We start from the raw sequence: 18469 nt of genomic DNA on the forward strand, positions 1-18469 counted from the left end.
TTTTAGGGTGTGCAGAAAAGGGGACCTTTACAAGACAGAAATGTTATTGGTACATTATGAAAAACAGTATAATGGCTCCTTGGAAAATCAAAACAGTTCTACCATATGACCCAGCAGTTCATCTGTTGAGTATGTACCCCTCCCCCAAAATGAAATCCACATCTCATAGAGGTATCTCCAGTACTAATTCTAACTCATTCATCACACAGGAAATAAGAGTTTCTATTTGAAAACACTGTTGTTGTTGTTGTTTTCACCATCCTGGTGTCAAATACTTATCCTATTCTAGACATCTCTTCTTATTTCTTGCTTTGTAATAACCTAGGTACTACTACCCATTGACAGAACTAACTCGTTATTCCAACAAGAAATGAGAAATGTTGAGGAGAATGCAATGTTATACTTCTTGTCTTCAACTAGTTATTCTAGTTTTATGGAGGATTCTGTATTTAACTCTTACCCAGGTAACTCTAGTTACTGTATCCACAGTACCTAGTCAACAATCCTAAAAAAATAAGAACACAGAGTTGACTAGAATGGTTACTAAACTTTCTATGTTCAGCCAGTTTTCCTACTAATTGCTAGTTGTTTATTCAACTGTTTGCCTAGGTACCATTAAATGTCTAGTTTTATGTCACTAAGACATAAGAAAAAGTATTACAAAGAATATATTTATTACAGGTACTGGCTTCATCTAGTTATCTCTAGCCCAGGAAGAAAAAGTCATTTTGTGGGCCAGGCCCAGGATCCCTGTGTTGTGTGCAGCCTAGGGACTTGGTGCCCTGTGTCCCAGCCACTCCAGCTGTGGCTGAAAGGAGCCAACATACAGCTTGGGCTGTGACTTCAGAGGGTGGAAGCTCCAAGCCTTGGCAGCTTCCACATGGTGTTGTGCCTGCAGGTCCACAGAAGTCAAGAATTGAGGTTTTGAAACCTTCACCTAGATTTCAGAAGATGTATGGAAACGCATGGATGCCCAGGTAAATGTTTGCTGCAGGGGTAGGGCCCTCATGGAGAACCTCTGCTAGGGTAGTGTGGAAGGGAAATGTCAGGTCGGAGCCCCCACACAAAGTTCCTACTGGGGCACTGCCTAGTGGAGCTGTAAGAAGAGGGCCATCATCCTCCAGACCCCATCATGGTAGATTCACTGACTGTGGGCCTGGAAAAGGCACAGACACTCAACGCCAGCCCATGAAAGCCAGGAGGAAGGCTGTAACCTGCAAAGTCACAGGGACGGAGCTGCCCAAGACCATGGGAACCCACCTTTTGCATCAGCGTGACCTGGATGTGAGACCTGGAGTCAAAGGAGATCATTTTGGAGCTTTAAAGTTTGACTGCCCCTCTGGATTTTGGACTTGCATGGGCACTGTAGCCCCTTTGTTTTGGCCAATTGTCCCCATTTGGAATGGCTGTATTTACCCCATACCTGTGCCCCCACTGTATCTAAGAAGTAACTAGCTGACTTTTGATTTTACCGGCTTATAGGCAGAAGGGACTTGCCTTGTCTCAGAGGAGACTTTGGACTGTGGACTTTTCGGTTAATGCTGAAATGAGTTAAGACTTTGTGGGGCTTGTTGGGAAGGTATGATTTGTTTTGAAATGTGAAGTTTTGGAGGGACCAGGAGTGGAATGATATGGTTTGGCTGTATCTCCACCCAAATCTCACTTGAATTGTATCTCCCAGAATTCTCATGTGTTGTGGGAGGAACCCAGGGGGAGGTAATTGAATCATGGGGGCCAGTCTTTCCCTTGCTATTCTCATGATAGTGAATAAGTCTCATGAGATCTGATGTGAGATCCAGGTTTCTGCTTTTGCTTCTCCTCATTTTTCTCTTGCCACTGCCATGTAAGAAGTGCCTTTTGCTTCTCACCCTGATTCTGAGGCCTCCCCAGCCTTGTGGAACTATAAGTCCAATTAAACCTCTTTTTCTTCCCAGTCTCAAGTATATCTTTATCAGCAGCATGAAAACGAACTAATATAATACCATAGGTACTTTAGGGGAGGATTGAGTGGAACTGGACAAATATGTCCAGGGTCCTCCAAGCTAACTGCTAGGTCATTACTAGAGTGCAGGTCTTTCCTCATTCAAACACAAACACAGACCAGCAGCATCACATTGACTGACTCGAGAGAGAGAATAGACAGAGACATCCCTGCTCTTTTACTCAGGTCCCAGAACAATCAATTCCACCACTGGGAAAAATTAAAGTGGGTGTTTGTTTTCTGTAGGTGCTGGTGTTGTCTTTTTTTTTTTTCTTTTTTTTCTGCGTTGCATTTGCAGCTTTTTAAAAATTATCACCTCCTTCGCCCTTCTCTTTCTCTTCCTCCTCCCATACCTCCTCTTCCCTCACCTTCTTCTTCACCTTCTCTCTGTGTCTCTCTTTCTATGTGTGGTGGCAGATAAACATGAGAGCGTATAACAAGGGGCATATATAGGTCTGTCTGTCTATCTATCTATCTATCTATCTATCTATCTGTTTATCAATCTGTCCTTAAAGATATGTATATCTCTAAAAACTTAATTTATAGATGGTACAATAGCCTTTATGTGTCAATATTATATTTTTGATCATTTACTCACGAACTTAAGTGGGTTAAATACATGACTCTTAAAATCTGTATAATACTCTTTTTTATGCAGGGTCCATGATGTACCTACCTATTTTATATGATTTGGCTCTTTGTCCCCACCCAAATCTCATCTTGAATTGTACTCCCATAATTCCCACATGTTGTGGGATGGACCTGGTGGGAGATAATTTGAATCACGGGGGCAGTTTCCCCCATATTGTTCTTGTGGTAGTGAATAAGTCTCATATGATCTGATGGTTTTATCAGGGGTTTCTGCTTTTACATCTTCCTCATTTTCTCTTGCCACCACCACGTAAGAAGTGCCTTTTGCCTCCCACCATGATTCTGAGGCCTCCCCAGCCATTTGGAACTGTAAGTCCAATTAAACCTCTTTTACTTCCCAGTCTCGAGTATGTCCTTATCAGCAGCATGAAAACAGACTAATACACTATTTATTCTTATACATGGGCTATTTTGATCTTTTCCATTTTCTAAAATTAAGACAGGATTGGATTTAGGATGCTTCTTTGACATGACTGTGACCCTGCATGCTGGTTAGCCAGAGCCTGTGGTATGTGACTGTGAAAGAAAAGCTCTTAGTTTCATGTAGCAAGAACAAGAGTTGACTTAAAATCAGCTACTCAGAAAAATAAATACATCAAATAATCATCCAACTGTGTATCTGGAAGGTGTCGAGAAAATCCGTAAAATAATAATATTATCATTGTCATTGTGACCAAGATGGAAGAAATAAGACTGGTTTGTACCCAATCAGACAGGTTATATAGTCTCACTTCAGTTGAAGTATGTTTTTTCAACATGATCATATTTCAATGCTGCATGACCATTTTTAAAGCAGCATTTACTCTGAATAAATTTGAAGACCTCTCATCATTTTAACCAGTTTTATATATGTTGACAGTCTGGGTAAGAGTTGTCTATGATCAGGAGAAAGATTTGGTGGGTAAGAAAATCGTGAGGCATGTTTAGAAGTTGGAGAGGAGAAATTCAGATTCTGTGACCTGTTAGGTCTGTTTTTAATCTATTTCTGAGTCATCTACAATTTTGATGATCTTTTGGTTGTTCCCCCAAATTCATCAAGTGAGCTCACCTTTTAATTATTGTTATCCACTGATCCAAATCGTTCAGAATATAGTTTTTGCATTTATTTATGTTTTTACTTTTGTGTCCTTTTGTATCCTTTTTCTTCATAGGTCTAATGAGTCGTTGATACTGTACTGTATGGATGTACTGTACTGTATGGATGGCTCTCTCTTTTCACTGTATTATCTAGAAATGAAATACAATCCATGGCAGGAAGCACAAAGAGGAGTTTGGCAGTTAGGCCTCCTTATGTCTCAGAATTGTGTCCTGAGAAACATAACTGAGAAAATGGCTTCTGGACACCAGAGGACACTTGAGATTCTCAGAGACAAGGCATGAACAGTCCCAACAAAAGACTGTCCTTCTCACTCATTTGATGTTTGTATCAGCTGAAAACCAAAAGATTGTGAAGCAACACTGGAATGGAGACAAGGCACAACATAAAACATAAAGAATACATGAAGACAAAGTCCATCAGAAAACCCTGAAGAATTTGGTACTCCTGAGTGTTCATATTGAGTAGTTTGGGAAGCTTGGGCTGAAAATTTAGGTCAACATTTGTGGATGGCTATATATATATATATATATATATATATATATATACACATATCCTTTACCTATGAACTCATATGGGTGGAAAACATGACTTGGCCAGTAGTGGTGGCTCATGCCTATACTCCTAACAGTTTGGGAAGCAGAGACGGGCGGATTGCCTGAGCTCAGGAGTTTGAGATCAGCCTGGGCAACATGGTGAAACCCTGTCTCTACTAAAATACAAAATATTAGCCAGGTGTGTTGGCATGTGCCTGTAATCCCAGTTATTCGGAAGACTGAGGCAGAAGAATCACTTGAATCCGGGAGGCAGAGGTTGCAGTGAGCTGAGATTGTGCCACTGCACTTCAGCCTGAGTAACGGAGTGAGACTCTGTTCAAAACCACCACCACCACCAACAACAAAAACATGACTCTTAAAAGGTGTATAATTCTCTCTTCATTATTTACCTACATAGGTATACTTTTTGCTGAGAAGAGAAAACATACACATTTATTCCTAGGGGTGAATCTTTTTCCTTCCCCTGATCTCCTGCTATTTCTCGAATTAAAATTCAAGGAATATTGTGTGGGCTTTTATGAGTAACAGTAGATGCAATGTGCAATAATTCATTTGCAAAATTTTAAAAACACTACCCAAATCGACATCTCTGTAATACGTTTCTCTAGAGAAGACAAGGATATAACATCAAATTGCCTCTCAATGAGTGTATACGCGAAGGCCCAAGAAGTGTGTATCTGCAATGCCCTGATAAACTGTTGACTTCAAAAGGACTGCACACAGTTTGCTCTCAAGCATCAACAATCAGAAGTAAAGCACTTGGCCTTTTTCAGAGTCTCCAGATATTTCTATCGATCCAAGAACCACATTTCCTGTGCAACAATAGTCCTGAATCTTGCTGCTGTTTTTGGACCTTTTCCTATCTGGTATTTGGGAAAGCAGTTTGTCAGGGAGGAAGGAGAATGACAGAGTAGACATTGAGTACCTCTATATATCTCATAGCCCCTATCGAGAGGCTCAGTATAAGAGTTAGAGGGGTGACTCATTCCTGACAACCTCATATGATTACAGGAGGGCCTTACTTCCTTCTTCTGAGGCTGCCCTTCCTTATTCCATTTGATAGTCTCTGCCAGTGCTAGAAAATTAATGATAGTCACCCAAAAGCTTCCCCTGTGTCTGAACGCAGAACATAATTAGGACATTATCATCATCATCATCATCATCATCATCATCATCAGATAAGAATTTCTGGTACCATCAGCAGCATAGCAATATATCCTTGTCCTTTTCTGATACACTGAAAAAATCAAAATGAAATGATTCATACCTCACACTCCGTTTAAGCATGGCCACTGGAGCCCACATAGCATTAACTTCAAGAACAATGATAGAAATGTCCTTATGCAAAGCACATCTCACTCTCTGTAACAGTTCAAACTCCATAAATGTCAGCAAACTGCCTTCTGGGAAGAACGGATAAAAAAGGCTAAATTGCTACAAATCTATGCCCCCGAAAGAGACAATAGGAAATCATTTTGCAATAGCCAAGTGCACAAAATATAATATTATAAAATACGGAGCTGGAAATCACAAATTGGAAATAAAAATGGGGACCTCAACCCCTGCAGAAAGTGAGATAATCAGCTACTATATAATGACTAAGAAAAAAGGGGAGAAGAGCTACAATTTACAATAATAACAAACCATTATTCTGAAGTGAAGTTGGAAAGATAATCTTTACAATATGGAGAGAAAGATGGAATTAAACCAATGCTACAAAATGATTTGTTCATATCTGAAGAGGCAGTGTGAGTGAATCATGTTCGCACAAACACTTTATTTTCCCATGTCAATAGAGTTATTGCATATGAATTTTCAATTTTATTTGTTCAAAACATGATTTTATAATTTTAAACAAAGAGGCAATTTTAGCAAAGCAGGATATGAAACATGTCTGGGATAAGTACCCTTTTTGAGAAAGAGCTCAGGCTTTTTCCTATTCAATAGTGATGTTTTAGACTCATGGTCTCTCATGAATGACTCCTTGTAGGGGGTAGGGGGATGGATAATCATTCAAGTTAGAATTGTTAGTTCTGATACTGGCAATAAGTTCGGGTTGGGTTTTGTAATATCTTCCATCATTTATATCGCTTACTTCTTTTGGAAGAGCATTTTCCTCGATAATCTACTCACACCCTGCATCTCGTCCAGTAGCAAGTTTTCATCTGTGTCTTGCAAATGTGCTATGAATCTGATGGCTTTGGCCCATGTCTGCTTGCACCTCCTGTCTGAGCCCCTAGGCCATTCTGCTTTTCTCACAATACCCCTTCACACCACCTTCCACTTGGTAACCGGAATGGTCCTATAAAATTGTAAATCAGGCCTTCTTATTGAGAGGCTACTAACCTGTCCATCGCTCTCCATCTAAAGTAATGAAACCCATCTTTTCCCCATGGTACATCACTTTTATCTCTCTGAGTTTTCCTCTTACAACTCTCTCTCCTCCTGTTCATTATGCTGTGAATGCACCACACCTTTCTAGAACCTTTATCTCAGCAGTTTATCTTGCCAGTTCTTAGTTGCACTGCCAGAAATACATACTCCTCACATTTATTTTTCATGGTAGGTTCCTTCTCACCACTCAATTTTCTGCTCACTTGTTGCATCCACCAACTTATGCAGCTGTACCTGCCCCCAACTTACCCGTTGGCCTGTTACTCTTTCCTTTTCTTCATAGAGGCTCATCTCATCCAATGTCATCTTCTGTTCCATTACCCTCTTTCATTTTCTTCATTGTTCCTAATTTTAACCAATAACAGCTGTTTTAGTGTGTTATGTACCATCTGTCTCACACCGATTTAAGTATCAGCTCCAGAAGACAAAAAGCCTTGTGGTTTTGTTCATTATTCTCTTTCTAGCACCTAAAACCACTCAGAACCCAGAATGCAATCTTTAAGTGTTTGTTGAGTTAATGAATGACTCCATTCCTTGGCGTTTTCAGGAAACAGGACAATAGACAGGCAGCCAAGCTAGGATCTGGGAGTTGATGCCCTGAATTTGCTCCAGTGCTGTCTGTCCCTTCCTGGCATTGCTGTTAGAAGCTTCTCTGAAGTGGTTATTGCGGCCAGCAGCACACTCCCCAGGCCCTTCAGAATGGCCCCAGCTAACTTGCTAGCAGTTCCCATTAGCCATCCTGAGCCAGCACCGACATTTATTTACTCACCACTCAGAACCTGTGAGTGGTCATTATTTGCCTTTTTTTTTTTTTTTTTTTTTTTTACCCAGTCCTCTGTGAAGCAATGACTATGGCCATGTGGATGAGATAGCAACAGCAAAGGTGATGCTTCCATGAGGACATATCAAATACTGCATTGCCCAGGTGTGACTATCAAGAAATAGTCCTAGCAAGCTGCAAGTCCTCTCTTCTTTCTTTTCGATGTTGCCAGGAGGATGGTGTCCTTGGTGGTGGTAGGTATGACTCATGGTACACGGTGGTATGTGTGAGTGAAGGTGTGTGTGAATGTGTGTGACCCTGTGTCTGTATGCCTGTGAGTGAATTTGTGTGAGTACGTGCATGACTCTGTGTGTGTGGGTGGGAGGAGGGCTTTGCTGCTGATGGAAGAGAGCCTGAGAGCACACGGGACAGGTAGGTGAACTGAACTTTCATTCCTGCTTGCCACTCAAGCATTTCTCTCCTTCATATGGGAGCGAACAGGACATTTTGTTACTGATTGGAGATGGCTCACACGTGAAAAACTGGTTTCCCCCAAAAAATGTTTATAGTCATGCATTGATTAATGATGGGGATACATTCTGAGAAATGTGAGATTGGGCAATTTTGTCATTGTGCAAACATTAGAGAGTGTGCTTGCACAAACCTAGATGGTATAGTCGACTACTCACCTAGGCTATATGGTATAGCCTATTGCTCCTAGGCTACAAACCTGAACAGCATGGTACTGTACTGAATATGGAAGGCAATTGTAATACAATGGTATTTTCATATCTAAACATAGAAAAGGTAATGTGTTGTGCTACAATATTAGTAGGTGATAGAATATTTTCAGCTCCATTGTAATCTTATAGGACTACCATTGTATATGTGGTCCATCATTGATCAAAATGCCATTATGCTGTGCATGACTATACTTTTGTTTTTCATTTCAGTCATAACAATACAACACCAACAACAATTATAATGATAAATATCCATTTTCTGCTTACTTTTGCCAAGCACTTTTCTAGGAAGATTACACATGTTAATTTACTTAATTCTTGTAGCACCCATGGATTAGGTATTTTTCTCATCATTAGTGTTTTGTCGATGGAACAATGGAAGAACAAAAATAATTTTGCAATATGTACATTGGCAAAATTGATATGCATGGAAATATGACTTGCAGGACTGATTTATAGCACACCCTTTGGGATAAACCTTTGTCTTCCCACAATTATAGAGAAAGAAGAAGGGCATTTGATATGGAGTTAAATGGCATAAATGGCCCTTGACCTAGCTGACAAAAAGAACAACTCTTGCCCCTTATTAGGATATCACTTTCAGCCTCAATTTTCTCACTATGAAATGAGATTAGCGCCTGCCTCACAGAATATTGAGGAAATTAAATGAGCAAATGTATGTGAGAAGACATTTTAAACTGCAAGCACTATATTAACATGATATATTTAAAGCACACCATCAACTGACAATTGCCTGGGTCCTTTAGCTATTTGGGTCCTTTAGCTATTTCAATGTAATTCACCAGTATAGGTTTGTAGAGGAATATGACAAATGAAGATTGGTGTTTCAGAATTATCTAATCGTCATCTCTAAAGATACACTCTTGCAACTACATGTAATGGAAACATTTACTTCCGCTCCCGTCCCTTCAATTATGATAATGTCCTCTGTAAACTTCTCCTGCATATATTAGCTAATATATTTTCTGATACCCATTTCAGCCCCTTGGAGAAACTCCTCTTAGGATCCTTTCAAGCATCCTAAGCCTCCTAGACTTTTTGGCTTCTTTGTATTTCATTTGACGCATTGTTCCTCTTTTATTGTTTTTAATTTTCATCACCTAGACACAGCCTTCACATAATCATCTTTCATGTTTCTGAATACTGCTTCCATTCTGATGGTTCTTCTTTCCCTTTCCTCACTAACTATGGACCTCCTTAACATTTTGACCTAAGGAGCTCACTTATCCACTCATGCATGTGTCTCTTTTCAGAGATCTAATTAGTTTTTAAGATGTGCTGTGGGCGGTTCTAGGCAAAATTACATCAGTGACATTTTACATCTTCTCCCTCACCTCTCTGCCTTTTCTCACTGTTGCCCAATTGCCTGTTTCTCTGATGCTCTTATAAAGTTCCAAGTGTCTCAGGGCCCCCTTCCTGTACAACATGCAGGATTTTCTGGTAATTTTTTGTCGAATTCCATCATCAAATCTTAGCATTTCTGAGCTTACTGCATTGTCAGGGGGTAACAACCAAACTAACGAAATCAAGATTTTACAACATTTTTATTTTGACCAAGCCCGCTCCTGCTTACATTTAAAGAAGTAGATAAATTCTGAACAAGAGAAGAAAGAGAGTGAGAAGAAGGAGGGGAAGGAGAAAAAGCAGAAGGAGAAAGAAGAGGGAGAACTAAGTAGAAATCTGGGAGGGTTTTGTTAGCTTCAGGTTGCATCACAGGGATAGATGCTAAATCATTTAGAGCACTTAAGAGATTTTCTTGAATGTTTATAACAGGGTAGAAAGTTCTTGTCCAGGAGGAGATCCCAAGTCTCACCAGGCATAAGACCTGCTACCAGAGGTGTTGTCTAATCTAATCTTGCTTTGAAGGGACTACTCTGATTTATTTGTATGTTTTAATAACTTCAAAAAGATGTAATGAACATTTCTTTTTCATTTTATGCCTTGCCCCTACTTTTTTTTCTTTTTTACTTTTTTCTTTTTCTTTTCATTTTTTTGTTTGTTTGTTTGTTTGTTTGTTTTTGAGACAGGGTGTTGCTCTGTTGCCAAGTCTAGAGTTCAGTGGCACTATCATAGCTCACTGCAGCCTTGAACTCCTGGGCTCAAGTGATCCTTCCACCTCAGCCTCCTGAGTATGTGGGACCACAGGCATGCATCACCATGCCTGATTAATTTTTTAAGTTTTTTTTGGAGAGATGGGTTCGTCCTATGTGGCCCAGGTTCATTTCAAACTCCTGGGCTCAAGCAATTTGCCCACCTCAGCCTCCCAAAGTGCTGGAATTATAGGCATGAGCCACCATGCCCAGCCTCCTTCCCTCTTTTGCACACTATGAACCATTTACTAATCCATCCATCCATCCATCCATCCCATCATTCTATATATTGTCTTACCCTCATTCATTTGTTTAATAAATATTAATCGAGTACTTTTTCAAGCCAGATACTGTGCCATGTTGCAGAAGCAGACCCAGTCCTTACTTACTGTTTAGCAGGAGAGAAAGGCATCACATTCAGAGGTTCCAGTAAACCCAGAGGTATTCACATAGAACCCGAATAACACTTTATAACCTCCACTCCCCTGTTCACTTCACTTCTGCATACAAAACAAAGTTTTCAGTAACAATCCATTGCCCTTTCATCCAGCATTGCTCTCTTTCACTAAGAAAGATGTCACAATAGTAAAGTGAAGTTGTGGGCACAGGAAAGGAAACAGATAACTCACTTATTGTCAATCATAAGTAGAGCCTGGCAAAGTGGTCTCCTTGCTGAACAGGCTTTAAAGGTAACATCAACCCCCATTTTCACCTAAAACCATGTGAAAAGCTGCAGTCCTACCCCAACCCCTGAAACAACTCTGGCAGTGTCCAAACTAATATCCCAATGTCTAGGACACCCTTGGGGGCTTAAGCCCCATGTCCACAGCAGCCTTCAATCTGCAACTTTGCATTTAGCGATTGACTTGGTTTGCCCACAGACATCCTGACATCCATACCAAAAATATTAGACTGATAGTTTGTATGCTTTATTTACAAACCACCCCATGTTCCTTCAGCCAAGGCACACTGACCTCCTGGCAGTCCCGTCCACCAGAAAACATCCTCAGTTTTGTGTTTTCCCTGTTCCTTCTGCAGTACATATATATAGTCCATAAACTGACATTGGAATTCCTAGTCTACTTTGCATGTAAATTCTTGAACATCCAAAGTGGCTTTTTCATTTTATATGCAACGAATCAGTAATAAAAGCCAACTTCTTTAATTCATTCACTGTATTCCTCTGGAGGGAAATGCAAGTAATAAAAATCATGTTAGGACAAGCATATTAGGTGTACTTCTCTGCTCTGAGGTACTATGCTTTTATTTGATTTACGATGAGCCTCAGACTATACAAATAGATAAATAGTTCATAGGAATTAATTCTCTTGTTGGTAAAATATTATTTTATTAAGTTTTATTGGATTTTAAACATTGTGCCGTTAACCAAAGGTGTATTAGACTTTCCCAAGTGGATGTTTTCTGTTTAATAAGTGAATTTAAGTTCAAAATAATAGATAACTTTAAAATACTTTTGAGTGCAAAAGTTTTGAGTGCAAAATTTTGTTGATTTAAATGGCAAGTTATTAAATGACTTATTATGTAGAAGGTCTTGCTCATTGAAATACCACCATATAGCCATAAAAATTCTAGTTTTAAATGTCAAAAGAGAAGGTGGACTCTAGTATAAATTAATTTAATCCTTTAGAGTCCATACAAATATTGGAAATAGCCTCCTTGTGGAACAAAAATCTTTTAAAAAAATCACACACACACAGAAATATATTTGTACTATATGTATGATTGTATGTACTGCATATATGTGTGTACACATACTACTGAAAAAAATCATATGTATGTATATATATTTGTACTATAGATATGATTTTTTAGAGTTATGTATGCATGCACACATGTTTGCATGCACACATAAGTACATGTACATATGTAAACACAGATACACCCACACCTACATATGGAAGCATTTGAACCATTGAACCTTGTACTATATACAGAATGCTATGTCACATTATTTATTTATTTTTGAGACAGAGGCTGGCTCTGTCACCCAGTCTGGAGTACATTGGTATGCTCTTGGCTCAATGCAACCTCCGCCTCCCAGGCTCAAGCGATTCTCCTGCCTCAGCCTCCCGAGTAGCTGGGATTACAGGCACATGCTACCACGCCCGGCTAAATTTTGTATATTTACTAGAGATGGGGATTTCGCCATGTTACCCAGGCTGGTCTCGAACTCCTGAACTCAAGAGATCTGCTCACCTCAGCCTCCCAGAATGCTGGGATTACAGGTGTGAGCTACCACACCTGACCCTATGTCATATATATTTAAATATAATTTTACACAAATTGACAAATATTCAGTATAAATATATTAACTATGTTAATCCTCAAAATAGGTATTAGAGTGAATTAATGAAAATATGGCCAGATTCCTTACTCTGGGGCAAAGAGCAAATGTTCTAATGAGAAGGATATAGGTCAATAGGGGGAGTTGTAATAACACCTGGTCATGCACATCTAGCAGTATATGATTAAAAACCATGGATTATCTTTGGCTTGGTATTTTCAACACAAATCTTGAGTAGGAAAACAAATTGCGAAATGGTGTGCTATATTTTCTTCCCTAGATTTCCAAAATAAAGCTCTTTATTCACATGCACTTTTTTTTTTGCATTGCTTATGTTTCCATGGGTTAAAAAAAAAGTTTTCATCGAACCCTACTTGAGATATGATTAGGCAAAAAATTGTCTAGCAGTTTTTAGATAATCAGGAATAAAAACTAAACTCTTGAGACAAGTATTTCGATTCTTGTTCATTTTAAGCCTGCTGCCATTAATAAGCTACCATCTCAATTATGAAATGCATTTTTGGAACTTAGCAATGCTATCATAATATTAGAACATGTTATTAGTCAGTACGTGGAAGGGTGGTGGATCATTAAAAAAAGTCAAATTAAAGTCTTCCTTGGTTGACACATACAAGGAGCACATGAAATACTCCTAATTTAAAAAGAAAGGAACTTAGAATAAAATAATCAAAGAATGCCTCTAGAATTAACCTGAACTTGTAGCAAAAGCAAGGTTTGGATTTGCATTTCTATTCTCCTGCTTCAACTAATTATTTCTTCCTATAGGATGTAGAAAGCAATACTGTCCCTAAACTGTCATGGGGAAGATTTCAGCAATTTTAATTGAGATAATATTTTTAAAGGTGTTGATACACAGTAGAAACTCAGTAACTTTCTATTCCTTTCTTGCATGAAAACTGTGAATATCAACATTAGGTTTAGTATGCATATGATCTTGAAAGCCTCATTGGAGAGGGGCAATAGGGTTGTGCATACATATACTATCGCTTTGATCTTCTTCTCCAAGATGCAAACTGAGTCTGAGATTTTAAGAGATTTTTCTTGCATCCTCAGAGCTCCAACTTGGCCAGAACTCCTGACCCCAAGATCTAATACTCACATCACAGTGTTCTCCAGGAAAGACTAGAGCTTGGCAGTCCAGGCAGCCTAAGAAGTTCCTGCATAAAGTTAAGAAGTCCCCCATGGCTCATTATCACAAAGATAAGATCCTGCTTGTTGTACTCAGAATCAAATATATCCTCCTCAATCTTATGTCAGCACTTTTAAAGTTGCAACTGACAGCCAGTGGTATTCAAACTTTAAGATACCAAATAATCACCCCAAGTGCTTGTTAATAATAAGATTGCCAGAAGTAGTGCCTGGAAGCTTCCCCTTAAATAAGGTTGCCAGGTGATGCTGATGCCTTTATCCTAAGGGCACCATCTTGAAAACCACAGAGAGGTAGCTGTCTATGGAGGATATCTGCCAACACCCAGAAGTACTTCTGGTTTAAAATTGATGTCTCTCACCATTTGCATTCAACTAAGCCTTCTTTCTCTATTAAACAATTTTTTTAGTTAAAAAAGAGACCTACATATTGGTTAAAGAAAAATGATTTATGCATACCTATTTAGAGGCAGAGATTATATAGAAATCTGCCATCAGTATAGCATATGTCCATTAATTGCATTTTTCTACCTGTAAATAACATTATTCCAGGTTTGCTTCCCTAATCACCTTATACAAAGTTGCCCACATTCTCCTTTTACTCTCTTTCAATCTGAAATACATAACTTTTTCTTCATAGCGTTTAACTCCATTTAAAGAAATAATCTTTTGAAATATAATTTTGCTTGATAATTCTCTGCTCCTCACCGCAATTGAATGTAAGTTCTATAGTATCTGTCGACTTCAGAGCAGTGTTTTAAAAATCAGAAAGGTTCAATGAATATTGAATAAAGTTGAGGAGGGATGGAGGGAGGGAAGGAAAGAAGGAAAGAGAGAGAGAGAGAAAGAGAAGGAAAGAGAGAGAGAGAGAAAGAGGAAGAAAGAAAGAAAGAAAGAAAAAGAAAGAAAGAAAGAAGGAAGGAAGGAAGGAAGGAAGGAAGGAAGGAAAAAGAAAGAAAGAAAGAAAAGAAAGAAAGAAAAAGAAAGAAAGAAGGAAAGGAGGGAGGGAGGGAGGGAAGGAAGGAAGGAATGAAAGGAAGGAAGGAAAGAAAAGAAAGGAGGGAAGGAAGGAAGGATGGAAGGAAGGAAGGAAGGAAGAAGAAATAGCTGAGTTATGTGGTCACTATGCTTAACTTAATGAGAAGTTTCCAGGACTTTCCCCAAATTAGACTCCCACAAGTGGTGAGTAAGCATTCATATTTTTGACAACACTTGAAATTGTCAGAATTTTCCACTTAAACTAGACTAGTGGGTATAGAGTGGAGTTGCATTGTGATATAATTGACATTTCCCTGATAACTAATGATATTGAGCAACATTCCGTGTAATTATTGGCCATTTACATTTCTTCTTATGTAATGTGTCTTTTGCTATCTTTAATTGGCTTTTTTGATCTGTATTATTGAGTTATCAGAGTTCTTTATATATATTGAATTCCATTACATTATTAGATTAGTATTGCTAATGTTTTCTTCCATTCCGTGTCTGACTTTTTTGTGTGTATTAGTGTATTCCAGAGAAAAGTTTTTAACATGGATGAAGTCTAGTTTATCAATTCTTTACTTTTATAGTTTATACTTTTATGTCTTCTCCCCATGGTTGCAGATTTTTCTCTTATGATTTATTCCAGAAATGTTACTGTGTTAGCTTTTGTGTATAGGCCAATGAATTTATTTTGTGTTAATGCATTTGTAGTGAGATAAGGGTTGAGTTCTCAATACACACACACAGAACAAACATGTCCTTTAAAAATACTACAAGAAATAACTCTACTTTGCTCATAAATTTTCTAAGCTTTATGTTCCTGTGCTGTGTGAGTATATAACTTCCACTTAAATACATGTGTATATGTGATAAATAAATTTGAAAAGCATGAGTTCATCTTTTCAAGGAACAGTTCAAATGTTGCCCTCTTCATGTGGGTCCCTTTTTTATTGATGCAACACTTCCCTGCCTGTCCACTTAGCATCCACACATGGCAGTGCCTCTCCATTTCTGCTGTCCAACATCCAGATCACTCCCAAACCCCACCAGCTGACCAAGCTCAACCACTTTTCACCAATTCTACAACTTTTGTCTTCCACCTGGACTACTGGGTTGCGGTTAATTCTGCTTATTGGAGGTAGTTGTGCTCTAAGAGGTCATCACAAACACTGAATACGGAACCATTTCTTCTTAGAAAATTCAGGGTTAGGTTCCCATGAGCCCCAGTTTCATTTTCATCAACCAACCAATATATAACTTTGTTTTGGTTGTGTTTTCGTGCAAACATACTTTACTGGATATATATTGTTGATTCACCAACATTAAACTGACACCCAACTGCACTGTCATGCATGCATAAATGAGGCGTATCTAAGACATGTATTTCCTCTGTAAGGCAGGCACATCACCACTGCCTTGTGTTTGGGAACACTAGGCAGCACTTCAGCACTGCATTTGTGGGCCATTGTAAACAGCAAAAGCGCCAACAAAAAGCACAAAAATACAAACAACATAGCCCTAGATAGACCACGAAAAGAATAGTTATTTACAGTATGAGAACTGAAACAAGAAGGCAGAGTGTCTCCTTACTCAGCCTCAGCTGGGAATGTACTAGAATATTTCACCACTCTGCACATGTCCACAAAAGTACAGGGAGTATTCATTTGGGGGTTACAAATAAACTGTAGCAACTAGATGGATTTACAAATACAGAATCTGCAGGTAATGCAGGTCAACTGCAGTGTTCTAACTGGGTCTCCCTGTTCCGATTCTCACCCAGGCACCACTCAGCAGTCAAAGTGACTTATACTCAATCCACATGAATGATTATTAGACTCTTCTGCTTGACACCTTCTAGTAGCTTCCCGTAGCAATCAGGATAATAAAATTGAAGGCCCTTTTACTGCATATGAATAAATGGTTTCAGACTCTGGCACACATATGTGCCACAAAGACTCACTTGGGATATTTCTCCAAAAGATCTCCCTCTCATTACTTCCCCCTTGTTGGTTACATTCTGACTTTCTGTTCCTCCAAGTCCCTCAAATGTCTTTGCATTTGCTCTTTCCTCATTCTCTCCTCATGTATTGCCATGGCCAACCACCTTACTCCATAAGATCTCAGCTTAAATGCCATCTTATTGAAGGAAAATTCAATGATAGTCTATTATCAGGGAGGAAATATACTTTTTCTCATCCTCCATAAGCTTAGTTGGGATGAATTCCTATAACAAAAGGCAAGTCAACAGAAGGAAAAAGGAAGCTGATTCGCCGTGCTGTTCACATCATACAGGAGAAATCTCAATGAAAGGTAACTCATAGCAGTGGATTAGAACTCTGGCTTACAGGATATCTTCCACCAAGAACAATGCAATGTGCAGAGAAATGGTAAGACAAAGGAAAGTGTTTTTAGCTTCCAAGGGACAGAAATGGTGGGAAGGTAAATATATTGTAAGAAACTTAATGGAGTAAGTTTTGTTTGCAGATCTCTCTGATGCCATCTCTGGGCTGATAAGAGTTTAGAGTCATCTCCAGTAAAGGAGAATCTATATTTTCTCTTTAGACAGAAAAGCAGGAGGACAGGGCCAGCATTTCCTTCATTTTCTGCTTTCTAATTACTTTTGGCTCATAAATAATTTTTATGTTAAAGAGGCATCTTTTGTGGGACAGATCCTGGTTTCCCTCACTATCTATGGTCACAATTCCTCTCAAGTCTGTGCCCTGGCTGTGTTCTGCACTTTTCTTGATCTGAAAGGGTCTTGTGTGTTTGCTTGTCTACTGGTTATTGATGTGCACGGGGATATAGAATTCCTGACAGCAGGATTCTTGTCCACTTTCATCCCTGCTGCATTTATAGCATGAAGAGCAACGTTCCTGGGACTCAGTAGTGTGCCGTACACATGCATTGAATGAATAACTTGGAAAGTACTCCTGTGTACTATTTTTATGGTACTAATTTATGTATTCGTCCCCATTTTCTCCCATTATAATGTAAGCTCCTGAGCAGCAGCAGTGACTTAGGCTCTGGCTTCACAGGAAGATTTTTTTGACTAAATCTCCCCTCCTTACTGTGTAATGTGGGGATGGCAGGATATGGGTAGCAATGAAGCCACACATTTGAATAGCTTTGGTATGTTATAAGCTAAAAATACGTTTATCAAATAAATGGTTTCAGATTCTGGCACACATGTGTTTTAGTTGTGTTTTGCTTCATAACAAATGATACTTAGTGGCTGAAATCAGCAGAGGTCTTTTTTTTCCCCCTACATATCTGCAATTTGGGCAGGTCTCCGTGGGCACAGCTTGTCTCTGTTCCATGTGACAGCTGGCTTGCTAGGAGGATAGCTGGGGGCTCCATCATTGCGAGCCTAACGGCTCACATGTCTGGAGATTTTGTTGCCTATCCCTGAGACTTCAGCTGTGGCTGCTGGCAGGGGACGTGATGTGGGACCTATCTATATGACTACCTGGCTTCTCCAAAGCATGGTGCCTGCATCCCTAGGGGAGAATGCCACAAACACTGGGAAGAAGCCATATGATCTTTGAGTACCTCGTGTTGGGAGACTTTCAGCATCACTTCCTTCTTAGACACATTGTAGGTAAGCATGTGTCCAGAATCCAGGGAAGGAAGCACTAATCCTACCTACTCATGGGAGGGCCATCAAAGACAGTACACCTCCATGTGTAGCAAGACAGTTTGTGTCCATCTATCACATTCGAA

At 39.2% G+C, this 18469-nt stretch overlaps 1 protein-coding gene across 8 annotated transcripts in view; it reads left to right on the top strand.

Annotated features, from left to right (window-relative positions):
• LOC105478097 (patatin like phospholipase domain containing 4) overlaps window positions 1–18469 on the top strand; it is a 251498-nt gene that overhangs the window by 89757 nt on the left and 143272 nt on the right. The window contains exon 8 of one of the 8 annotated variants that reach the window (XR_011618283.1): window positions 7511–7693. The exons of 5 other annotated variants lie outside the window; for them this stretch is intronic. Coding sequence is in view for 2 of the 3 variants with exons in the window: in XM_071088791.1 (XP_070944892.1) it covers window positions 682–841 (160 nt within the window). In the remaining variant the exon portion in view is untranslated. Of the gene's footprint in view, window positions 1–681; window positions 6931–7510; window positions 14663–18469 lie in introns of those variants that run through there. 2 more of the 8 variants (XM_071088791.1, XM_024791624.2) reach the window with 2 other exon arrangements.

Source organism: Macaca nemestrina, chromosome X, assembly GCF_043159975.1.
Source record: "Macaca nemestrina isolate mMacNem1 chromosome X, mMacNem.hap1, whole genome shotgun sequence".
NCBI lineage: Eukaryota > Metazoa > Chordata > Mammalia > Primates > Cercopithecidae > Macaca > Macaca nemestrina.